This window comes from Mytilus trossulus, chromosome 6 (genome assembly GCF_036588685.1).
Source record: "Mytilus trossulus isolate FHL-02 chromosome 6, PNRI_Mtr1.1.1.hap1, whole genome shotgun sequence".
In the NCBI taxonomy this organism is placed as follows: Eukaryota; Metazoa; Mollusca; class Bivalvia; order Mytilida; family Mytilidae; genus Mytilus; species Mytilus trossulus.
Genome location: NC_086378.1, coordinates 34,148,123 through 34,175,578, shown reverse-complemented (window position 1 = coordinate 34,175,578; position 27,456 = coordinate 34,148,123). Strand labels below are relative to the sequence as shown.

The window sequence follows — 27,456 nt, the reverse complement described above, 5'->3', positions numbered from 1 at the left end:
CACCTCATTTAAGAATCCTGCATTTTGATTATTTGATAGCCAGTGTATTTTTCACAAATTTACTGTTGTTAAATAAATATCGTTCATTTTTTAACGCTGCCGGGGTATTTGCAAAAAGGATTTGAATTTTTTACCCACTTTGCCATGGTATTTGCCAAAAAATACTCTATCCAACTGGACGCTTGTAATGTCACAATCATCAATGCGATTTTGAACATTAACATTCGGTGTAATTAAAAAGATATAGCATGTTCTTGAGGGGTATTTGCCAAAAATACCAGTCTTGAGAATGAATTTCACTCGCCTTACAGCTCGCAAAATTTTACATTCTCTCGACTGGTATTTTTTGCAAATACCCCTCCTTAACATGATATATCTGTTTAAAATTACATAATAACTAAATGCAGATAATATGCATTTATTGTTAAACAATGGACAAAAAATTAGGGGGGAAATGCTGCATAAATATAACAACTCCTGCAACAACCATAATAATGCGTATATATTTAAAATGCAAGTTTTGATTTTTGCAAAACCTATCATGTTGCATTTTTTTGCAAACATAAAAAATTTGACATCACTTTACAGTAAGCGATGCAGATTCTTAATACAAAGAGAAGAATTGGTGAGTGTTTGGCTGAGATTCTTTCAGCAAATTTGACTAAAAAACTTGTTGATATAACTTTACAGAAAAAAAATCTGTATTTTTCAATTATTATTGAGATTCTTTATAGTTTGATTATTTAATTCCTTTCTAAATTTTATTTAAAACTGCACCCAGAATGTACAATTCACACTACACTTGGGGAGTAGTGGCACAGGTTTGAGGAAAAATTCATTTTGTAGTTGGGGAGGCAAAGTGATAACCAATACCTCACTTTACAGCGGAATATTCAAAATTTGACTCTTACATCAAAATCATCTCAGAATTATAATGGACGACCTAATATACAAAGAATAAAAGTATTTTGGTGTTGTTTTTTTTTAATAAATCTTCATTTTTGCATCATTTCTCTGTCAAATTCACTTTTAGACACCAGAACATTTGATTGAATGCTTTAACAGGGTCATATTGGAAGACGTTAATATGTATGTGCGTAGTTAGTAACTATATACAGTAATTTACTAGAAAGTTGTTGAAATATTATATCTACTGGTAAATCAAATCTTGACCAAAAATTGTAAACAGCTCTTTATTGGGTAAGTTTCTTATAGTGGGAAATACATATGATTGGGTATGTTTTATTTGACATCAAATTTTGGATATCTAAGTTATTAGATTGCATAAAAAAGGTCAATAGAAATGCAATGTATATGTAAAAGTAGCAAAAATTATACAATTCATAAAAAAATAGTACCAGGCACCATGTGTATACGAGAGGCAGTGGAATATAAAAGTGTCATGATATAAAAGCAACAATTGTACTTTACAAGTTTTGTATAATAGCAACAATTGTACTTTACAAGTTTAGTTTTTTTTTTAATATAATAGCAAAATTGCACTGTACAAATTTTTTATAGTTTTATAGAATAGCAAAAAATGTACTATGCAAGTTTTGTATAATAGCAACAATTGTACTGTACAAATTGAATATAATAGCAACAATTGTACTGTACAAGTTGAATTTAATAACAAATGTACTGTACAAGTTGAATATAATAGCAACATTTGTACTGTACAAGTTTGAATAAATGATGGAATGAAATCTGAATTTATGTGTACCTATGTGAAAACACAAAATGAGACTTTGAAATCCAAATGTTGGACAGTTAAAATGGAAAATGACAATGAGAATATTATCTTTTTTAACTTGATGTCTAATATTTTCAAATGAAATGAAGATGCTAGTAAGACAGTAAATGACAATTAAAACATTTGTCATTTTTGAATTCACATGATAATTTAGAGAAGCTTTTCATGCAAATGTTAAGGTGTAATTTAAGGTTTATTGGTCATTTCATACTTTTATTTCAAATACCAATGACAAGAACGATTTTCACACCAATAAATGTGTAACTAAAGTTTATGAGTTGAATGTTCATTTAAATGAAAAAAATGCGATGTAAATATTGATTCAATAGGCCTTATCGAGAAGAGAAAAACTAACTAACTTTGATTGTCAAAAACATAGCTGAGCTTCAAGTTTTGGTAAAATTTTTGACTAGTTCTTAAGGAACGAAACCTGAGATTTTCTAACTACAGCTAGATGGTAAAAATTCTAGTAAACACATCATCTATAGAAATATTTCTTCTACTTAAAAGTATTGGTATTTTATATGCAGGAAATATGAGAAATTTCTGATTAACTAATAAATTATATTACAGTTTATAGTAGGTCTCTAAAGAAATATTTACAAAACAATTCCGTGGTTACATTTTTATACCATGAACCATAGATATTCAATATTCAACAATCAAAAACATAAATCAGTAACAAAAAAAATATATTTAAAAATTGACAAAAACAATGAGACAGACTGTATGAAAAAGGCACATTTATATTTGTATGGCAACCGTAACCAAACAATATACATAATATTGACATCAATAAACTGTCTTGAGCAGTAGTTAAATGGTTTTGAAAATTTTATTCATATTTACATACTCCTTTTAACAGAAAATCTAGCAGTTGTTTAATCTGAATAGGGCTTAAAATCAAAATTGCAATACTATTGGCCATCACGTTTTAGCGTCTCCATTGCTCTTTCAAATCCATCATATATAACAGTATGCTTTCATTTTATCTCTTAAGTTATTAAAAAAAACAAAAAAAAGTGGAAAACTAACAAACATGACCCAACATCAGGAAACAAATATGATAACAACACGTCACAACACAATACAAAACAAATTTCATACAACGCTTGTTTTCTTAGAGCTCAATTATGCATTTTCAATGACATCAGATGACACCTTTTAACATTTAATTTTTATGAATGTTCTGCATTATTGTGCAGTCATGTATTCTAAAAGTATCGTAAAACAAAAACATGTTTAAATGATAAAAATGTGTCACCCTTCAAAACAAACAAAAATCATCACAAATAGAAATGTCCATAACCTTTTTACATAGTAATAAATACATTTAGGTAAGGAAAGAAAATACCATCACATAAAAAAATCTGAACTTCTGTACTTATACATCATTTTAAAAATATACATATATTTCAACTAATAAGGTGAAAATAATTTTGTTTTGAACACAATATCTAATTGACTAAGTTTAAAAAATAATCTGTGATATTTTGAATGAATAAAATAATGAGGAAAATAGCGAAATGTTCGTTCTTCATGGTCGAGAGAGATATGACATTCAATCTAAATGATATGATCTTGTTTCCCATTGGTGATTGCTGCAGAATTTTTGGTTATGTTAAAGTCATTCATACATCAGAAACATAAAATATTTATTAAATCAAAATTACCAAAATTTAAATTATAAGATTTTATCATCTTACATTGCAGTAGTCAAATGTTTGCGTAGTTAAGCAATCAGGAAAAAAAAATAATTTTGGGTGACAACTAAAATGATTTCAATGAGAGGTTTACTGACAATTTTTAAAAATCATAATATTAGTAATTTTATAAATGTTAACAAAATGTCTGATCTATAACAATCAAAGCTTAGTATAAAATGAACAATGTAAATATTCATAAATGCAAAAATAGTAATTCAAAGGTTTTTCTTTAATTTACTTCCCCACCTCTTATTTTTAAAAACAGTAAAAAAAAATCTTCTTGTTTTTATCCGACAAGTCTTGTTTTAACTTAAACTATAAAATGATCTTAAAATAATTTTCAGTATACAAATGTTTCTTTTATAAAGAATGTTATAAAATAAAATATCTTTTGAACTTTTTTGTTTGTTAAAGGTGTATAGAACCTTAGATTTACAAAAGTTTTTTTAACAAATAAAAATCTCATCTAAAATTGGATATTGTTGATATTGTTGCTCTATATCAGTCACATGAGGTATTATATATCTGTATTACTTCTTCCTTTAATCTTCTTTCAACTCTTCGCGAACACTCACAAATATCTTCTGTGTCATAACTGAAAATTTATCTGGAATAAAAAAAATAAAAGTTTGAGTATGTATTTCTTAAATATCAGTAGTTACCTCCCTTTTTATGATAATATTTGGCTATGCAATTTAGTTTATTTTTAAATTATAATATCACAACAGCATAGAGTTGTTCTATTCTATTTTTCTGACAATGTATGCAAAATAGAGATGGGAATAAGATGGTAATTCCATAGTTACCAAATCAGATTGAAAACTTTACATTCGAAATAGCCCTATCAGTATTCTTCACAACAGAACATAATAAATCTTAGCATACAAAGAATAAAGTTTTTGCAACATCTTTTGCTGCTGATTGGGCTCAGACTAAGTTTATTATCCTTCATTTACGAACAATTTTTCCTTGCTACTAATCTGACCAATGATCTTTTCCTTAACTGCTAAACATATACATGATAGAAATTAACATTGCATGGCATGGAATGTGATTGATTGATTTTTTTTGTTTTAATGTCCAGTGATTTCCTTAGAGGTATTAATGTAAATAATATTTCCCTAGGAAGCTTTCAATTTCTACAAAAAATAAATTTATTATTTGACAGATAATAATTTCCCCATATAAACAAATTTTGAACGATACACCTTTTGTAGTTAACCCTTGTCGTGCGGGGGCCGTAATATTACGGCCGTACCCAAAATACCGTTATTTTGGCATCAATGGCGCTCCATACATTTAGAGGTCATCGTAATACCATTTATTTCGTAGTGTATGCACGTTTCCTCAATCTGAAACTATTCATGTCATGTTTCTCACTTTAAATATTCATTTTGAGCTCAAATACGAACTTCAAAATTTGATATCGAACAAAATTGGGTTTTTTGGAGGGGTGGGCTTACCTTCAAGGTCTGAATCACGGAGTTCAGAGGACTGAAACCTTGACAAATACCGTTAACCTAAAGGCACATAACGACTGGTCGTGTCTATTATCAAAATACGCCGAGGAAACGACTACTTCCGGTTGCAAGTCCAGTTAAAGTTCAAAATTGGAAAAATTCCGAAATTTGGTGAATTTTGGTGCAAATGACCTTCTTTACACTGATGAACCCAGATCAGTTTCACTCCGACCTAACAACTGTTGTGATAAAAGTGTTCACTGGTGTCCACGCTATATGTAAACTACAGATGGATGCATCTATTAGCATCTCTCGGACTTACAGGTCGAGAAAAAGAACGAAAAAAGGTCAAAATTGACGCTTTTTGTACCTGAGGACCAACTTTGGGGCAAATTTCCGCCAAAAAAAATCCGCCTCCTCACCCTGACCACCCCACCCCGTGATCACCTATTTTAGATTTATTGTAATCAGTATGCATCAGCATCAGGGTACAGCTCATTTGCATATCATTTGCATATTTTTGCAAATCCTCGAAATTTAGACAATTTCTGAAAACAACTCAGCATGGTAAGGGTTAAGAAGGGATTAATATTGTGTCAAATTAATTTTAAAAGTATGTCTAAATAAATGACAACAAAGGTCGTTTTTTAACTTCCCATGAGGGTCTTGCATGGTTGATTCTAATTATACAGAGGAAGGTTGCATACAAATACTTTACTCACCACAAAGATATAAAAAATATTAAAAAAAAGTGTATCAATTAAAGTATAATTTTTTCTGTCGCTCAGTATATTTTACTCACCACAAATAGACAGGAAAGACTTTGGTTTCTTTTCCCAACATACTCCTAGAATGTAGACTGGTATTCCTGAGGCAACAACAATCATTCCCATAAAACATTCCTTAGGACTGTCCATCAAAGGAACAATTAACAGGAATGCACAGATTATCAAGAAAAATATCGGGAATACTAAATGCACCTGAAAGAAAAATACAGCCAATTAGAATACTAAACTACCAAAGCTATAAGAATACTATTGTGTGCATTTATAATGGAGTTTTTTGAAGAATGGACTAAAATGCGAGATAAATTATTGTGTTTTTGAGGATGGTTTGCATACAAATATAAGTATCACACATCAGAATACAAGTTCTTAATATTGCAATCTTTACATACTTGCATTATTAGCTTTAATGAAAACCTTGCAATAATTTCTGAATTTACAATATTTATATCTTATAATGTATATATCTCAAATGTAGATTTTATGCATCAGTCCTAATGCAGAAGCCTGTTGTTCAGTGCTTGTTGTTTGTTGGTGCTGTTCATAAGTGTTTTTTTGTTTCTCATGTTTTATATAGATTTTTCAATAGGCTAAATATAGTTGATGATATCAATTGAGAAATTGACCTTTGCATTTAACAATATGTGGATCATGGTAAAATAAAGGACAACAGTTACAAATGTCCAATGTAAGAAGATGACAGTTACACTTGTCCAATTTAAGATGACAACAATTAAACATGTCAAATTTGTATACTCATTTAACCATTACAATAATGTAATTTAAACTCTCACCTTAATTGGTCTGGGTGCATTAGGGTGTGTGTATCGCATATATAACAGGCCACAAATACTGATAGCAATAAATCCTGTCTCCACAAAACTGGCATAGTTAATTAATGCATAGATATCTGTTGATGTTAAATATACAAGAGACATGAGGCACTAAAAAAAATAACAAGAATATCATTAGCTTAAAACTATATCTGATACTGTAAATTCAAAAATTATTGGGATGTTTTTAATATTGTAAAATGGGAGAGAGAGTTATCATCGCAATAATTTAAACTCGCATTGTGAAATTTTTTAAATAAATCTAGCAGGAATTTCCTCAATGACAAAATGATAATAATAAATGCATGCAATTATTTCTGAATTAACAGAATATTATATATCAAGTCTGTGTGATGTGTATTGTTTTATTGCTAAGTTCTATTGAAAAGTAAATCAAAATTTTATTTACATGTAATATAATTAATTATTTTCAGAAAGAATTTATCGAAATGTTGTTTAAAATTGAGAATATAGTTTCACCTTATTATTTCTACCAGTAAAGACATGATCATTCTTTGTATAATTTTACCATCAGATTGAATTTACTAAATAATTAATTTTTAACTTTTGAAACTTTATTATTACATAAAACCAATCATAATAGCAAATTCTTCATTACCAAAATATGATATACTACACAGTTTTAAGAAATACAATAACAAAGCACTCTTCAGTGAAAGGTGAAAACATATCTTCATACTATTTTATCAACATAATTCAACTTTTCAGAATAATAAAAAAATTCCCATGATTATCTCCCTTAGACCATAAGGTTCAATGTAAAAAATGTCTAATCTTCATGAACTTTTTGTTCTATCTTTACAACAATCAATGGACAGTGTACAATAGTTCTAATTCTACTTACACCAAATGCTAAGGAAGGTGTGGGTGTAAAGTTGTTGATATTTATCGTAGCAAGAAATCCTGGCAAGTGACCTTCTCTGGCCCCAACAAAAAACAATCTGCAAAACAAAAAGAGAAAATTTTAATACATTTAATTCAATCTAGTTCTGTATAGTTATTATCGGTGTTGATTAGTTCTTTAAACATCTTTTTCAAATGTCTTTAAACATATATTCTAAAATAACGTAATCATGTTAATACACTATTCATCACCCCCACCCCACCCCACCCTCTTTTCACCTAAAATCCTACTAATAGAACACATTTCTAAAAAAAATTATGATTTAAAAATTGAAGAATTTAAATCAAATCAGCAGAATTTCAATGAAATATAGTATGCACATTTACATATTATGCACTATAGCTGTTCAAAATTTCAGTGGCCTCCTACCTAAATTTACAAAAGACATTTCTTGACAGACAAAAAATGGGCTATAAGAAATATAGTTGAACAGATGAATTCAGTGCTAAAATGGACTATACTGTCTGAACTAATAGGAATCCCAATTCATGAGTGCAAGGCCTAATAAAATCCTCACCGACTTCTATCCCATGTAAGCAATAAATGTGTGTAACTTAAATTTTTTTATCTGTAAATTCAAGTTAACCGCCTTAGTCCTTAATAAATTTAAAATGAAGACATAAGATTTATACCACTGCATTATCATGCATTTCGTAAGCAAATCAGAAATTTTCCTTTATTTAAATTATGTTAAATTATAGACAGTATATTATGCCAAAACCTGCTTTTGACCTTTTTTGAACTTATGTCTATGTTATCATTTTGTAAATTTCCTATTTGTTGAAAAACACATTTCATAAATCTATCTATAGATTTTGTTTTAAACTTGGGTCATTCCGATTGCAAATGAATAGTAAACAAACATGCAAAGTAATTCAACACCATTGTTTATCAAAACAAACTTTTCCAATCTTTTGAATCGATGTATGTTACTGATTTTAAAGGACTTTGTTTTGGTAAATACCATTCAAATTATTTAAATTGTCAGGGTCATGAACTTATTGAATTACATGTTGAATAAACAGTACTTTAATACCTAAGCCAAAATGACCATTCAAATAAATTTCAAGTTGTTATTAACAATTGTTTACATAGTTTACATAGTTAAATTTTATTATTTTCTATGAGTAAGAAGTATTTAGAATATATCTTTAAAGTAAAGCCTGTAAAGTTTGGAAAGATTTATTTGGAAGTGGAACAACAATAGAAGCAGTCTGATTTTTTTAAAGTTTACCTTGCTGATGTGAAGATAGCACCATTAAGGCCACCAAATGTTGAGCAGGCAACAAAAACAGGCATGATCCATGACATTACACCTAATGTTCTCTCTGCAAATGTCTGAAATTAAAATAAGTTGTAAAATGAATACCCGGTATATCAATCATAGCATATTGTTTGATTATGTGTACTCAAGATCTGGAATCAAAATGATGGATAAAGAAAGAACATTTGATGAAAAATTCCAGATATAAATTTTTCTTGCTCTGTTGAAAACCCATTGATGGCCATTGGTAATTTTTTTCTCTTTTGTCAGGTCTGTTGGTTCTTTGACACATTCCCTATTTCCATTATCAATTCTATTAAGATGGTGCATGAGCTGATTTTACCTTCCTGTCGTCCCTATAGTAAATTAGATTTAACAAGTGAAACTGCGAGCTACTGCTCACTGATGATACCCCCGCCGCAAGTGGATAATATTAATAGTGTAAAAATATGCAAGTGTTCTGTAAACAGAAAGTTGTCGAGTGATGAATCTGAAAACGCATCACACGGTATAGCTGACTTATATAATTCCTGAAACCAAATTTCAGAAATCCTTGTATTGTAGTTCCTGAGAAAAATGTGACGAAAATTTTCAACTTGGCTATCATGTGTAAAATCATACAAGTGTTCGGTAAACAGGAAGTTGTCGAGTGATGAATCTGAAAACGCATCACACGGTATAGCTGACTTATATAAATCCTGAAACCAAATTTCAGAAATCCTTGTATTGTAGTTCCTGAGAAAAATGTGACGAAAATTTTCAACTTGGCTATCATGTGTAAAATCATACAAGTGTTCGGTAAACAGGAAGTTGTCGAGTGATGAATCTGAAAACGCATCACACGGTATAGCTGACTTATATAAATCCTGAAACCAAATTTCAGAAATCCTTGTATTGTAGTTCCTGAGAAAAATGTGACGAAAGTTTCATGGGACGGACTGACTGACGGACAGACAGAGGTAAAACAGTATACCCCCCTGTTTTAAAGCGCACCTTTTTAAAGCGGGGGTATAATGATAAAAGATTAGAATAATCAGCGTGTTTTCATAAAGTTATGTAAGTTTTATTCTTCAAGGATAGAACTTTTCTAATTTATTAGCACATTGAGACAGAATTTCATTTTGGCTCTGTTTTTAATTACCTGAATTGCTAAATATGACCTTCACCTGTTGACCTTAACCAGGTTATCTGTTTCCTAACATGACATGTTTTGAGATTATAAACCAAAATATGAAACATGTTTGTTGTTTGTTCAACTAATCAAATCGTGTTTTGTAAAATTACTGGTAAAAGTTCATAGGCTTAGTTTTATCTTTGGTAGTAGTTCCTTATGACCGATTCCTAATAACAAGTGTAAAACAAAAGAATGATATTGTTATCATACATGTACTGCCTTTACTGTACAGAAACTATGAAAATTAATATATTAAGGAAAACTGCAGCCAAAATTATTCTTAAATATTATTTCCACAGGAATAAATATTACAGAATATGTTGCTAACGGAATAAATGGTATAGAATATTTGTTACAACAGAAATAGATATTATGACAATGTTTATAACAAAGTTTCAATTAACACTTCTGTTAGGCCGAACAATTATATGTTGACACAACAACCAAAATATGTTTGTGTAACACTTGTACTGAGATTATCTCCCTTAGACCAATACTAATACCTACCACTGCTGTAGCATTTGATGCTAACATGGCTGCTGGTGTCAGTACAGCAAAATAAGCAACATTTGCTAACAAATAAATAATCGTCACTAACGGAATTGAAATGCCTATTGCACGTGGTAAATTTCTGAAAAAGATAAAAATTATGTAAATGGCTTTTAATTCAGCTTTCCTGATTTCACACATTCATCAGAACTGAGTAAGCCCACAATGCTATAAAAAAATAATTTTGCAGTCAATCTTTTTAATAGACCTTATCTTTTTTGGGGAAATTGGGAGTTGGTGACTTGAGGTCATACAAGATTCAGTATTTCTTAGACATCAGACATTTATCTTGTACAGGAATAAGTGAGGTATCCTGCAATGGCAAAAATATAGAGATAAGGTGTATTCTGTAACAATCTGTTAATTCTCATGATGAATATTTGATTTTTTATCTGTCATAGGCATATTGTTAAAATCTGTCATAGGCATACTGGTCAACTATGTCATAGGCATATTGTTTAACTATGTCAAGTCCCCCCTCCCCATATACTTTATCAAAACAAAAGTACCAAACATAGGAATATTTCCTCGATTTGTTGTGGTGGAAGAATATGGTAATTTGCAAAAAAATAATGACTTTATTTGGTCACTACAATCATATACATGCATAGTGGCAAATCTTAAAAGTATATAATTTATGTCCCTAAAATTGATATCTGACAATTGACTCCAATTTTTTTACACAATAAGTGTTAGTGCATGGTCAACAGCAACAAATTAATGTTGCATAAAAATTTCTGAGATGAATGGAAATTTTTTCGGGATCTTGACTTGGACAGCTGGTAGGTACTTCATGTACTAACCCATTCACCTGGTGTAACCAAATATTCAATAATAAGGGAATTTAACACTTTTGATGCTGAATATATGCATTGTACTTTTTAAGGTGTTATAGACATGATAGATGTAGCCGATTGATCAACAATATTTCAAACAAAACACATTCCAATAATTTCATTATCTTGTTTTGTAAAGTATTCAAATCAACACTACAGGAAATACAGGCTTATCCTTCTTTTAAATACTTGTCCTTTTACACACATTAAATAAACAAAGACATTTTATACAAAGCTATGTTGATACAGATTAGAAAATATTGATTTATGGGATAAAGTCATGCTTTTCTAAAGTTGTACATACCCACCGAAACAAAAGTTGTTATTGACCTAATGCTTTTGTATCTACTTTTGTTTCACCTTCAACAATGTTCATATGAGTTTTTTAATAGGATAAGAAACTTAAAAACGAACTAGCTTAAGATCTGTGAATACCAGACCAAAACAAAACAAAATATTGTCCTATAAGGAGTTCATCTGACGTTCAAATAGAACATTGAATTGTAACTAACAAGGAATTATTTTGAATCTGGAATGATTTAGAATTCTGGAAAATTCATAAGAAAATTTATAACGAAAACTAATCCAATTATGGAGGGTTAGCCATGTGTGGAGGGTCAGTTGGTTCCTTGTGAAAATAATCTGTACCGCATGGCTAACCCTCAATGATTGGATTAATTTTCTTCGATATTTCTTATAAATTTTCCGGAATGCTAATTTATTCCAGATTCAACAAAATTTCTTAAAAATGATAATTTGCATGTTGGCTTGAAAAAAATCTATTTCTTCGTTTTTTTTATGCTTTTCAAACTTCAAAATTTACTCATTGTAATTTCTGACCTTCTAGCATTTTTTCTAAATTTTGTAATTTAAGCTTTCTCCCTTAAAAATATAATGAAAAAAAGTCTTTATAAACATATTTGGTTTTTAGGTTAAGAAAGTGTAAGGAGTATTATTATACTACAAACTTTTCCAATAACCTTTGCTGATATTAAAACTGCATTTCAATAAACCTCCAAGTGGACAGGGCTCCCAAAATGCAACATTTCCTGTCATGAATTATAAGGACTTAGGTCATGTGACATGTTTGAGAAAGAGGCTGCATAAGTAAGATACAATGTAGTGTATCTGAAACTCAGTCTGACTGACACACAGAAATATCTAGATGTTTTAGTTAAAAATAAATAAAAGAAAATGTCACATTTATTTTTCGGTCACACAAACCTAAAACAGTTTGATACAGACTGTATGTAATTTGTACAAGCATGGAAGTAATATTGAAAGGAATAACATCGTTGTCACTTCAAAGGTTTCATCTGCGTTACCGCCCATCTTTCAATAACTCGTTAATTGGTTCAATATCTAGCATGGAAGTTTATTCTCCACATGTGATCGATCAAATCACTGACACTTATCGGTCATTTTCGTGTTCACGGAGAAGTACGAACAGACAATTTGTTGAATAAACGTGCGAAGTAACCCGAATAGTCCATTCGTTACATTCCGTTGATGTACGCTGCCGAAAAGAGTCATTCGTTCAATTTTTATTTTAGTCCAACTTTTCCCTTTTTTTAGCTAGTTTGATCTTAATAGTTAAAACCGACAGCTATCACATACGAAATTGGAGAGCAAAGTTGTGTCATTTCAATTTTAATATTTACAGACAATTAAAAAACCATTTCCGTATAAAGTTAAGAAGATGATTGTACAAAAAATACGTTTGGACCCCCTTTATTAAATACGGAAAAATCTAAATCTTTCGTGTATTTATAGTCAATTAAAATATTCTCATTTCTCAACGGTTCTATCCTTCAATTTAAGTTCTTGATACATAAACTAATTTGTGTAAAAACGAATTTACCGTAAGACAGATAGATTCAAGCCCATTTCGTCGGTTTGTTATATTTTTTGCTGTATAGCTTATTATATTCATTCCACAATAAACACTTTTTAAATATATATTTACGAAAATATTATCCCCGTTTTAGTTGTCCAGTTTCAATAATGCAATCAATGACATTTATGACATATACATAAATTTAGAATACTTGAAAGTAAATATTATTTTATTCAATCTCGATAAACTTTGCACATTTCAACAGTAAAAAAATCTATGCCTACATTTGCCTACATTATTTTGTTAAACATCATGTGAAACCTGATCGATTCATCGGTATTTAACTGTTTAACTCGGCATCCGCTTTTAACCGGAAAATACTTTTAGAACAGTTTAAAACAAAAGGTAAAAAGCAAAAATATGCTAAATTAAATACAATTTTCCATGTAAAACTGCTGTAGTTTGAACAATTCTCGTCCGTTTTTCAAGATTTTTACATCATACGACTTCATCTGAAGGCAGAGGTTTATATGATACAGCGCCACCTTCTTATTAATCAACCTCGGATTTCACACAGGTACTTTAAAATTACCGGACTCGATAAAATCATGTGACTGATAAGAAATTCCAGATGCCATTTTACAACCGCGGTAACACAGATAGTAACCAAAGGGGTCTTACCGCTGAGACTATAATTGGATAAAATCGTATGACTTTAGTACAGGGCTCTGCGGGCCGTTAATACATGCTTATTAGTCGATGTTATTCCTTTTAAATATTACTTCCATGGTACAAGTGTACTTTAAATTTCAGGAAAAGAGATATGCTATCAAATACTTGTACTTGGTGATAATTCAGCATGGTGCATCTTACCTTTCAGTCAATCTAAATAAAACTGTCTGAAAGTAGATCAAGGCTGTCCATTTATGATAAAATTTCCACTTTGATTATTTAAACTGGTTAAGCAAATTGTAAAACTATGTTTTTGGTTTTCTGTTTGTGTTGTCAAAAACCCTTTTACAAACTATTCTGAAAACTCTTTGTTTTATGTGTGACCATTTTTTAAAGCATCACTTAGTAGCCTACATTTTTGCTAGTTTTTTTGCACAGGTTCACTTCCATAAATATACTTACTTATATGGGTCTTTTAATTCTTCTGTTACAAAATTCAAATAATTCCTGAAATTTAAATAAAATTATAATTTTAAATCTGCATACAACAGTTAAGACTAGCACTAAACACCTGAAGAGCCATGGCAAAGATAAAAACCATTTTAGGTAACAGTTAACTATATTTTACATTTTTTTTTAACAAGGTTTCTATTCTTAAACTTTAGTAACAAGAATTAGTTCACAGTACACAGTTGCCCCACTCACACTATCAATTTCTATGTTCAGTGGACCGTGAAGTTGGAATAAAAACACTTATTTAGCATAAACATTAGAAAGATCATATCATAGGGAACATGTGTACTAAGTTTCAAGTTGTTCAGACTTCAACTTTATCAATAACAACCTTGACCAAAAATTTTAACATGTAAGCGGGACAGACAGACAGACAACACAGAGGGACAAATGACCAAACAGACCAGAAAATATAATGGCCCTCTTCTATTGTACATGTAGGTGGCATAAAAATTGATTTGCATGAATTGGCAGCCTTTTTTGGGAATTGTCAAAATTTTCTACATCCATTTTTATTAAAAAGTTCTGTTTTTCTTTACTACCAACTGTAAGTTTGCGATGCTTCTGGTGTTTTAGCCAATCTGGCGTTATAATTATATGTCTTTCCTAGTGTACACTTACACACTGTATGTAAATTAAAGGTTAAGCCTAGTTAAAGTTACAGTATTTTTGGTCAGCACTGGTTAAGTCCAGAATATTTCGGTAACAAATATCTATACTTTTTTGGCCTAAATCAAGTCATTCATTTACAGCTTAGTTTTGCACCATTAAACTACGGTACTATTTATAAGCCAAAAGGATGTTCACTCTTTTGTTACGTTGACGATAATTTTCAAAAAGTGTTGCCTCATTGACTACCCTAATTAAATACTAGTACACAAAGTTGTCCTCATTATCATGATAATGAATAATAATTCATGCACAGTACCGGTGTGTTGTTAAGAATTTATATAAACATGATAAATAAATCAAATGCTTTCCTAAACCAGCAAGGAAACTGTTTACTATATATGTTATTACCCTATAATTTAATTTTCGATGTAACACATCTTCTAATTGGCTGACGCTATTTTCTTGTCAGCCCATAGACATAATTTAGTCATGTGACTGTGACGTCATCAACATTTTTTTCACGGATTTCTACGGTTTAGTGGAATTTAGAATTAAATTATAAGAAATGACTGTAATATTTTTTCTGTTTATTCGAAATAACACTGTTAAATAACCCGCTATGCACATTATTCAGTGTGCACCAAATTCTTTATGTTATTGCTTCATAGACAGGAAAAATATTACAGTAATTCCTTAAATAATCCGCTACTAGCATGGCAGAAAATTGAACACAGACACAGGGATTTTATTATTCAAGTAACTTCATGCATCACTATTTTTCAGTGAGAGTTAAAAATACCTATTTTTCTGTAAAATTATTCACAAGCGCTTTTTCAAAGTTTCATGGAAAAGTGGAAAATGTCTCACTGAGAGTGAGAAGTGAAATTCTTATAAGTCTGTTCCAAAATCAATTCATGGAGGGGATTGGAGGCACCCAAATTAGTTAAATAGGGGTAGTTACATTTTCCTTAGAATTTTGTAAGGAATATAAGCAAAATGGTTTTTTTTTGGCTTGGTCCTAAAATGGTGAATATTTCTATGTGTTTCTTGAAGAAAATCTTTAAAACTGTACATTTTTTAGTATTTTTAAGATCTAAATTTGTAGATAATTTGTATATTTAATTTAATATGATGTTTTAAATTTGGAATCTTACCATCCAGCATAAGAATACAATCCTGAGTAAAAAGCTAATGCAAATTTGCCTGGTGATGTTGTGGAATTTTCAAATGGTTCTTGGAAACTTTCTCTATCACCTGCAAGAATACAAATTATAAATTGAAAATATGTCAATATAAATAAATTTGGTGTATTTACTGTCTTCTGATTGGATAAAATAATTAGTTTTATTTTCAATGTTGTCAATTTTTACGGCGACACGCCCACTCTGACGTTGTATATTCATACGCCAACTTGTGTGTACTTGTTGTTATTGTTAATATAAATAATATAAAAAGTTATTTGAGCCTTATTATTGATAAAAATTTATTTATAATGAATGGCAATAATTTATTTTGATTTTATTGAACCATAAAACTAATGTTTGACTCTTCACATTTTACATAATCCGCTTCGCGGATTATTCAATGTGAAGAGTCAAAAATTAGTTTTATGGTTCAATAAATTCAAAATAAATAATAGCCATTCATTAAGTGGAGAGATGACTTTCTGGGTAGATTTAAGATTTTACACATTTATTCTGTGTTCCCCTACTTTCTAAATTAACTCAAATGGTTAAGCTCCGTCACTTGTTTATCATAGAAAAGTGTCAAATATCACTACACAGAGAATTTTGGTTTACACATGACTTTTGAGTTCCTCATTTCAAGGCACATTGTTCCTCATTTCAAGGCACATTAGGGATGTCTTCACTTAATTTGGGAAAAATTGATTGACCAATAAGGATACAATGTATATATATAAAATCGATGTCAATTAAACAAAACTTGCAGAAATTTTGACCCACAACCTCAAACTATTTGAAATAAGTTTTTTTCATCCTTCATTGATTATTTGATGTCCTCCCTAACAGAATATCTTTCAAAAATGAGTGAATTGTTTAATACAATTTTAACCTCACCAATTTTTTTTAAGTAGGACATAGATCATCAGTCATATTTTGAGTACATTAGGTACAGGAATAACTTTGACCTTGTGTGTAGTTTTAGATACGTAAATGCACCAAAAGATGTGCACCAAAAATCTGACAAAAAATATTTGTGGCAAAAGTCAAACTGTATTATGTAATATTACTGTAGTAACATAAACATAACATAAAATAGGAAAGGAATCTGTTGGCTTTCAGATACATGTAGACACAATCATACACTATGGAGAAGCTTGTTAAAGAAGGATCTTCTTTTCCATAAATACCAATTTAATCAATGAAAACTAGTTACAACTGGTAAAAACATTGCCAGTTTGCTAGCTGAATCATACTAGTTACTCTTGTTGTTGCTGGTCACTTTTGCAATTTAAATTATTAACAAAACTGAAAGAAAAAATCAACATTAAAAGGGGCAATAACTCAAAATCAGGTTCACTAATTTTCCTCCAGTATACATACATTGTGTCATGCTGGTCCGTTTCCAAATACACTTTTAAACCTATCTCCTACAATCTACAATTCTTATGCGATCGACCAACATTTGTTAAAAATTGGAAAAAATCTAAATCAGGGGCAATAATTCAAAGACAGGAGCACAAACTGATGTAAAATTTTTGAGTAGTCAAAATGCTTGTGGCCAATAATGGTTATAAAAGTTAGCAGACTACAAAGACAGTCATCAGAAAAGAAATAAACAAGACCCAACATAGAGTCTCCTTTTAGAAAGTGCTGTAATTAAAGTTTTGCGGCCTTCGGATCAGTGGAATTTTTGTAAGAATTATAATATATACTGGGTACTGTAAATTCAGAAATTATTGCGTGCACTTATTATTGCGATTTTGTCATTTTAGACTTGAATGCGATTCTAATTTTTACGATTTTGAGAAAAGTCATGCTTAATTCAGTTAAAATATTACAAAATGCGAGTTTTAATTATTGCGTTTACAACTCAGTCGCATTATTCGCAATAATAAAAACCTCGCAATAATTTCTGAATTTACAGTATTCGACCTTGATTGGCGGATGTTTATTTTATCAATCTATGTCTTAACAAAAACCTTTTCGGTTATGAAGAAGGTTTGTCTTTACATAAAGTTGGAAATTGCAGGAAGGAAAAACATGTTCTTCCCACTGAACAAGGCTAAAAATAGATACTGCGTAGAAATTAATTAGATGTCAGCCAATTGATAAGTACAAATGTAAACAAACAAAAAGATACAAAAAACATATTTGTAGGTCAGTCACAATCCAATAACTGTCATATTTCTGACAGGGCCTCAGTAGCAGTGGTTTAAGTAGTTACTACTGTAATCACTAGCCAGTCAACACTGAGGTTATGAGTTTCTAACCCTGCTTGAGCAGGTGCACTCGACTCTAATCTTAATTGACTAGGAATGTCAGTTTTTCTATCGAAAGTCATGGTTTTCTCCATGCATTCTAGCATCCTCCACCAATAAAAACTGGCCACTACTAAATATGGGTAGCCTAAATGCCGTAGCGTTAAAATATCAAAAATTAAATGATATTCTTGACTAGGTACATACTTTTCCTTAAGTAGAATGGGGGATAAAAATGAATCTGCGGCCCTACAATTTACAGAAAATAACTAAAGTTAGTTTATTTTCTTGGATACTTATCTCGTGTTTACCCATTTCTCTGCCATTAAATTTCTTGATTTTCAAATTTACTTGAGTAGTTACATTACAAGTCCATTGATTTATATTTATGATATTTTTCCAATTGCTAAAGTCTTGAAAATAAATCACATTTTTGTTTAGGGGTCAGCTAAAGCCTGACTCCTGGTGTGGAATTTTCTCCCTGTGTTAAAGACCCATTGGCGACCTTGGGCAGTTTTTAGCTCTTAGGTTAGGTCTTTGCCTCTTTGACACATTCTTCATTTCCATTCTCAATTTTACATGTGAATATGAATGTATCAAAATATTAATATCAGAAATTCATGTTCATGAATTTCAAAATTTTCATTTTGCTTCTAAAATCATCTTTAACCATATCATGCAACTATATCTAAGGAAAATGCAGAACGATAATATTTTTGAAAGAATATTTTTTTCCGTTAAAAAAATCCTTTGTATTCATTTTTGTTTGTTTGTACATAGCATTAAATCATTGAAAACGGCAGTTTTGAGTCATCTTAAACAAAAAATAAAAATACAATGTATGACTAAAACTTTATAATGTGGTTGTTAACTTTAAGCCAACATACAAAGCAGTAAAATTAAGTATACAATGTAGATATTGAATATTAAAGAGTAAACATAATATGCCTCAAGAAAATTTAAATGACTTATTTGCACCCTAAATCTAAATATTATTCAGTCCTGTGCATTGCTGCATATGACATGTAATTTTTTGGTATAAAGCTGTAAATTAAGTATACATGTAGATTGAAGGACTATTCTAATATACTGTAAATTCAGAAATTATTGCGTGCATTTATTATTGCGATTTTGTCATTTTACACTTGAATGCGATTTTAATTTTTACGATTTTGAGAAAAGTCATGCTTAAGTCAGTTCAAATATTACAAAATGCGAGTTTTAATTATTGCGTTTACAACTCAGTCGCATTATTCGCAATAATAAAAACCTCGCAATAATTTCTGAATTTACAGTAGTTATAAATTTAAATGATGGAAAACTGGTAAAAAAATTGTTTCAAAGATACATTTGGTAAATGAGTCTTAACAAGGTCAAAAAAATATTATGTTTCCTGTTACATTTGTGAAAAAAATAGGGTTGGTACATGTAGGTAGGGATTTTTTTTATTTTACCATATTTTTTTTACATTGCATTGTGTCAATGGAGGGACATTCTGACTTTACAGTGTTTATTGAAAAATGACAAAAAAAGACTAAGTAGGTTATTATTTAGCTTAAAAAATAGGGAAGACTTCAAGTTAGTATTGTAATAGGAAACACTCATCTTTTTTTTCCGCCCAATAGACAAACAGCAATCAAAACATTACACATCATGTCTGAAGTTTAGTTTTTAAGATCAGAATTAAATGCTTAATAACTGCAATTTTAAAAATCTGTAAGAAATACAATGTTCATATGTATGTAGGGTACAAAACGTAGGACATTTTACATTATTTTTTCAAAGGACATTTTTTTTTCTGGAATTGGAACTGAAACTCAATGGTATTACATATATTAACTCAATGATAAACTCAATGATGTTAACTCAATGATATTTGATGTACATGTACTACTACTTACTTTTGAACATAAAAACGAATCCGATGATGATGATCATGACAAGGGCAATGATTTTTGTTGCAGTGAAGATATCCTGAATTAAGGCTGCTGATTTCACATTTTTACAGTTGACATAGGTGAGAATTGCTGAAGAAGAAAAGAGATAATTAAAGAAACTACAATATTTACATCACATGTTTTACCTTTTTATAGTGTTTGCCATAGATTAATTGTTAGAGAGATGGTGGTTTATAAAAAAAATAAAAGATTGATTGATTGTTGGTTGCTTAAAGTCCAGTGGCAATTATTCATGCATATTCAGGACGAGAACAAGTTCACTTATATATTAAGCTCCACCCTTGTAAAATTTTCTGTACTGTTCCTGTTACAAAAAGCTAATATTTTGACTTCATCGGCCCCTCCCCTTTATTATCAAAAATCCAAGATTTTTCAAGATGTATCACTTTAAATAAGTACATGTACATGTACCATATATATAGCAATATGCCATATTTTGATCCTCAATATGCATGTTTACTAACAATGTGAAACTTGATTATAGGGGAGGGACTATGGGGGGTTCATAACAGGATCCTGTCCTCAAGCACCTACAATGTATGATACATTTGTACACTTACATGTCACAAAATGTTTAACAGTAACTATTTGTTTCCTTATTTAGAAAATACAGTGAACCTTCGAAATAAACAAATAAACATAGTTGGTTACAAAAGAATTGGGCTAAAAAGTTGAGGGATCAAGAGGCTTCACTCCTTAAAATAATGTAGCCTAGTACAGTGAATCCTAAAACTTTTTGTATAAAAACTTCATACAATGTACATTCTGCTGAAGTTAATTATATAATGACAGTTCAAAAATTCTTAAACTTAACATATATAAAAAAAAATGTAGGGGTAAAAAACTCATTAACCATGTTACCAGCCATAAAAGAAGTTTATTCTTTTTAAAAACATTAAATCTAAAATTAATCATCTAATTGAAATGTATTTTTACTAAAAAATGATTGAAGTATATTACGAGTAGACATTTAATATAATAATTGGAGCAACAAACTTTATATACATTGTACAAATGTACATGTACAAGTTCAGTTAAGGATTATTCCTGTCTATAGCTATATATTATATCTTTTTAGCAGAATTGTCTGGTTTTGGATTTAGATCCGCAAATACATGTACATGTACATAAATTTATGTGTTTATTCTAATGATACAAGATCATAAAAGTACAACTGTAGATAATTGTAGGTGACCTCTGAGACAGGTGACCTATACACTAGATGTTAATTAATCATATGTAATTACTGTGTCATTTGGTCTCTTGTAGAGAGTTGTCCCATTGGCAATCATACCACATCTTCTTATATTAATTTTAGAATTAAGCTTCTAATATTAAATATTTAGATTATATTCAATGGCTGAAATTCTATCATTCTCATGAGGATTTTTTTTATAAATTTTCCCAAAATAAATCAGTCCTCATCTGCAACATTTTTTTTAATTGAAATACCTTTACAAATGAAATAAAAGAATAAATTTATATTATTCAATAAAAATAGCATTGAAAGTTCTGGTTACACACAATCTTACTTTAATTGTAATTAAAATATCATGACAAATTAATGCACAGTGAGATAATAAGTGAACCCCATGAGACAGGAAGACACCCCATCCCTTTAATATATGCATGTTATCTTTTGATGCTTTGATGAATTACAACTGCCAATAGGGAGTCCAAGTGATCATGATGGACATCAAGCTGAGGTGGTAACCATATTCATACACTTACTAATGCAAAGAGCTGCTAATAATCTCATCGCTGTCTCTGGGGGTCCACCATCACATGGGAACACTGGTTCTAAAACATATGCTGCAAATGTCAAGGCCCCTATGGCATTACCGCAGGGGATAATTACCACAAGAGCCACCCACAAATACAGAAATGCAGGCAGATGTCCAAATGCTTCACCAATGTAGGCATAGTCTGAGCCTGACTTGACAATCATTGTACCAAGTTCTGCATAACATATTGCCCCTACTAACGAAATAAGTCCACAAATGAGCCACACTATGAGTGACAGTCCAACTGAACCAGATTCAAGTAAAACTCCTTTGGGTGATATAAAAATTCCACTGCCTATAATTACACCAACAATGATAGCCACTCCATTGTGTAGTCCAAGTTCTTTTTTCAATTTAATAGCACTGCCTGAATCACTCGACGAGTCTGAATTATCAGACGATCGAGTTCCATTCATGAGATTATTGGTTTTTGTCATGTTGGTTTTGTAAACACGTGTACGATATAGTAATTTATAATACGATAACAAAAGTCACTTGCTTACTCTTGATGAGCAAACACTAACAGACAAAAGTACACAAATAAAGTTCTTTAAAATATTTGTTATGCTGTGTTACTATCCAATATTATCATCCACATGAAGTATTTAGTTGTCGATCTACACATAACGCGGGACGATGATGAAACTATCGAGAAAACATGCTTCCTGTGTATGTTTGTTGACGTCACGTGATCTGTCCTACTATTATCCAATCAGAGAAAGTAGGTTAGTTTTACTACCATTTACGCACAAAGACTTTTTAAAATATTCATTCATGAATATATTGCATCATCAAGAAACGATAAACAAGCTTGTAACACACACAACACTAGGGGGAAAAACAAACTGAATAAAAAATGTTATTATTCAAGATGATGGAGAAAATTTGTTTAATTAATACTATTTTCAAGAATTTCTTGTATATTTTCTGACCGTTGTCTTTTCTTTGTCATAGCAATGGTCAAAGCCAGTCAGAAACGATTTGTTCAGCCAAACGGTGTGTATCTAGAGAACAAAGATCATGTAAACTTTGTAATAAACTTTATAATGAATACCTTTTTTAATATTGCAAACTCAGTGAACTCATCTTTAAGAGATTGCTTACTTTTAAAGGTTAATAACACAGGCACTTGTCTAAAAAAAAAATCCCATATACCTTAAATTAACTTTTTTTGAGACCAGTGCCTGTGGTTAATAATATTAACCCTGATTTTACAAATTATCAACCACTTTTAAAGCTAACACTACTTTTAAATCCTGAATCTGTCAGTGTGCTTTTGACAGAAGTTGGTGAATTCATCAAGCAATCTTAATAATTGCAAAAATGAGGTCCATATATATGTCGATCAAAGGTTACATAACAATTTATAACTATGTTGTTTTTATGATTATATTTGCAGATCTTAACTTTCTGTACTATATATGTTTGTATTTGTGTTTGCTGGACCCAAATGCAAATAAATCATTATATAACAAAAATCTTGCCGGCCACAGGAAAAGGTATTTAACTACGATTAAGACAACAAAAGAAAAATAGTATTCCCTATTAAGCATCCGATCAGTTCAGATCCATTTAGTCAACATAAACTGAATAAAAAAAACACTGCTGCACCTCATTTGAACGGCGTATTTATCAGGGGCAGATCCAGCCATTTTAAAAGATAGTTCCCAACCCAGGACAAAAGGGGGTTCCAACTATAGTGTCCCCGTTTAAATGCATTAATAGGTTAAAAAAAAAAGAGGGGGTTCCGGACCCCCCACCCCTGGATCCGCCAATGCTATTGCAGCAAATTTTACTGATATGTTTAATTTTACCATTAGTGTGGTAATGTGCATGTGCTAATCCGTAAACCATGTTTATCCATTGAAAAAAAAAACAAGTTCAACTATGAAAAATGACACAAAGTATTATTGGATAGAAAAATTTCGAGGGTTTATTCAATGCAACCCCTCCCCACTTAAAAAATAAATTAAATACAAGTAAAACTATACAATTTTATATATTTTCTAATCTAAAATTTGAAATCAAACAGACCTAGAAATTTCATCATTGTGAAATTGGTCGTGTATGTCTGTCTTTTATATTTATGTTTACATCGGCGTTAATGGTTGAAGTGTCGATGGTTGGTCGATCAATTCAATCCGGAACATATATATTAACAGATATACTATTCCCAGATTCAACAGCTATTTTCCTGGCCGGATAATTGGATAACGAACAGTCTATAAACATCTTGAATTTTGAAATTTACATGTCTAACAAGGGTCAGGTTAATATAATTAAGTTGAAAAGTTGTCAAAATGGGCGTTAAAACCCTTTTAATTGCAAATGTACAAGTCATTAAACAAGTTCTATAGATATACGACAACTTTGAACATTTACATTCTAAGATCTGTTAGAATTCTTAGAGTTGTTCCCCTTACACCTGTATGATCGCAATAATGACTGCATTGGACACCACTATTGGGTAACGATTTTAATTTTTAAGTTAGAGTCATCCTTTAAAACATTTCATTACGTGAAATATCTGTGTCACAGCTGACCAGGGATATGTTATAATTGTAACCGTGACGTAGTCGCAGTCTTTCATCTGTCCTTAATTATGTTAAAAGGCCCAGTTGTGAATTCTCGACAAATACTAATTCAGTGTAATGAGCGACACGACGGGTGCGGTCTGTAGTGTAGAAGGATCTGTTTACATTATTCAGGGCTTTCTGAAGCTCCAGATATCGCCCTAAATTTTGGGTGGGGTTTCGTGTGCTCAATCCAGTTTTTTCTGTTAAGTGTTTCTTTTCATTTAACTTATTTTCTGTTAAGTGTTTCTTTTCATTTAACTTATTTTACATTTGCCTTATTTGCAAACATGACGCCGCTTTTCTCATTCATGTAAGACATATCGACAAAACATTCATCAGTGATGTGCTCTTTTATTATATGCAGGGATATTAAAAGAACTGCAATTTGTCAATCAATCACCGTTTAAAGTTTCAAACTACAGGATACATGATTGTATCATTTATAGCCCAAGTGTAAAATTGAGAATGGAAATTGGGAATGTGTCACAGAGACAACAACCCGACCATGCATGGAACAAACAACAACAGAAGATCACCAACAGGTCTTCAATGCATTTTTGTTTGTGAATTTATTATATTAGAGAGAAGCAAAGACTGGCGTCCATTTCCCCCAATAATTATTACCGACCTTCACTGAGTCTGTTGGGTTTATCTTTTATTTTCATTTCCAATTGACCTTCACGATTGTTAGAATGTGGGTCTATCAGATACTATGCATACCTTGGTCCAATTTTGCAAATAACACCCTCAAATATAAAATACAATTACTCACGGGAGATTTCAAGTCCGAAATTGTCCGAAAAATGCTTTATAGTGTCCATGGCATGCACAGTGGTTAGGGGTTAAAAATTATTTTAATTTGAACTTGATTCAATTTTAGTCCGTTTGTATAAAATTATCAAGATTGGCACAATGACTTTTATGTCAGTTTACTAATATAATCACACTACTCACACGTGCACAAGTCCACGTTATTAGATTCAAGTACAAGTCAGTTAATGTAACCACACTACTAACAATGCACCCAAGTCCTGTTTAAGAGATACAAGTATGGATGACGAGTGATGGAGTTGAAGTTGAAGAAATATATAATCACCTGATATATCTTATCAACGTACTATGGTGTAGGAGTAACACGACGGGTGTCACATGTTGAGCAGGACCTGTTCATTCTTCCCGATTACCACATAATATCTGCCCCGGTTTTGGACGTGTTCGCCGTGTTACTTACTCTTAAGTTTTCTATGTTGTGTTTTATAAGCCGCTGTTTGTCTTTTTCATTTTTTGTCATGGCCAGAGACGGATTTAGGGTTCGGGTCTCCAACCCCACCTCTTTTGAGGAAAATTTGGCTGCTTATAGAGGAAATCACTGAAGCATGACCGGAACGGGTCACCTCTTAGGCATTCAATGGGCCCCCACTTATGAAAATTTCTGGATCCGCTACTGATAGCGTACGATCGTCAGTTTACCGATTTTCGACTTGAAACATTGAGTTTGAATGTCTCGTCACGTTTCGTATCATATATAGTCTTTCGCCTTCCTTTTTCTCTAAATGATGAAAAAACTACCATGTCATTTGGTAATGAAATAAATAACTATGCCAAAACAAAATATATTCACTAACTGAGTCCATTTGATAGTGAAAACAAATAATATTTGATTTTTCTTTGATTTTTATTTTATTGTCATTTATGACCATTCAGAATGAGGGTCGTAATCATGATGAACAACCACGGGGGGGGGGTAACTTCCTTTTATTGGGTATGCGGGGATACGGGGATGTGCCAAAAATATGGGTCATAATTTTGCGAGATTTTATATAAGAATGACCCTCCTTTTTAATGACATATCCTATATTAAAATGCACGTTTGATAACTGTATATTGATTTGGGGTATGATCTACATATCACATATATATATAAATATGCTATTGAGAATCTTACATTATTAATGGTCAATTATTATATTTAAAAATTAAATCGAAAGTTCAAAATGAACCCCGGAAATTTGTCTCCTGATTTGATCTTCAATAACGTTTTGACGTCATATTTTAAATATTGTATATAAGTATAGGTCAATCTTTCTTAAATATTTATATAACTATAGGTACTGAATTTCAGTGACTGTTATATTAAAATGGGTACGTTTTTTTAGGCAAAAATGGCACACCCCTACCCAAAAAATATCGAAGTTACCCCCCGTGTGAATAACGGTAAAAAAAATCTTGCCAAATGACGTTAACGGTAATGTTTTACGTATGGCGATAAAATGTACACTTTCTTTTAGATGTCGGATACAAACATCGACTGATTTTGACGAATCACGTTATTTTTTCCCCAAATATAATATTTGAGACGGAGACAAAAACAAACACAACATATCGTAAATGTGTTATTTTTGGGGGGTTATACAATTTCAATCTAAACTGCTAAAGAAATAAGTCTAGATATTTTGAATACCATAAAAGAAAAGATCAAAAATAACATTCGACAAGTTTATACGTCGAAACAGGATGCGCAGGATGTGCTTGATTTACAAACTACTGAAAAAGCTCTAAGGTCTTTTGTCTGAAAACAAGACACGAAAAAATGAATGAAACTTGAATGATGCAATATTATTTTGATTTTTTACTCCAATTAGGGTTGTCAGGATAGAATTGTCGGTAACAAATCGAAAGGGACTTCATAATATTTGATCAATTAGTCGTTATATGATAATTTTTTATCTTCTTTTTTCTTTCTAATTAATTCCAAAATCAATACATATTTTGAAAAT

At 30.8% G+C, this 27,456-nt stretch overlaps 1 protein-coding gene across 1 annotated transcript; it reads right to left on the bottom strand.

Annotated features, from left to right (window-relative positions):
- Window positions 1-1,706: 1,706 nt before the first annotated feature.
- Window positions 1,707-22,783, bottom strand: LOC134721208 (large neutral amino acids transporter small subunit 2-like). The gene is made up of 10 exons (XM_063584013.1): window positions 22,051-22,783; window positions 20,263-20,388; window positions 16,074-16,173; window positions 14,257-14,301; window positions 10,408-10,531; window positions 8,697-8,800; window positions 7,403-7,499; window positions 6,499-6,648; window positions 5,722-5,899; window positions 1,707-4,066 (listed from the first exon to the last, which is right to left on the bottom strand). The coding sequence occupies exons 1-10, from the start codon at window positions 22,538-22,540 to the stop codon at window positions 4,002-4,004; spliced, it is 1,479 nt and encodes a 492-aa protein (XP_063440083.1). The 5' UTR covers window positions 22,541-22,783; the 3' UTR covers window positions 1,707-4,001.
- Between the last annotated feature and the right edge of the window lie 4,673 nt (window positions 22,784-27,456).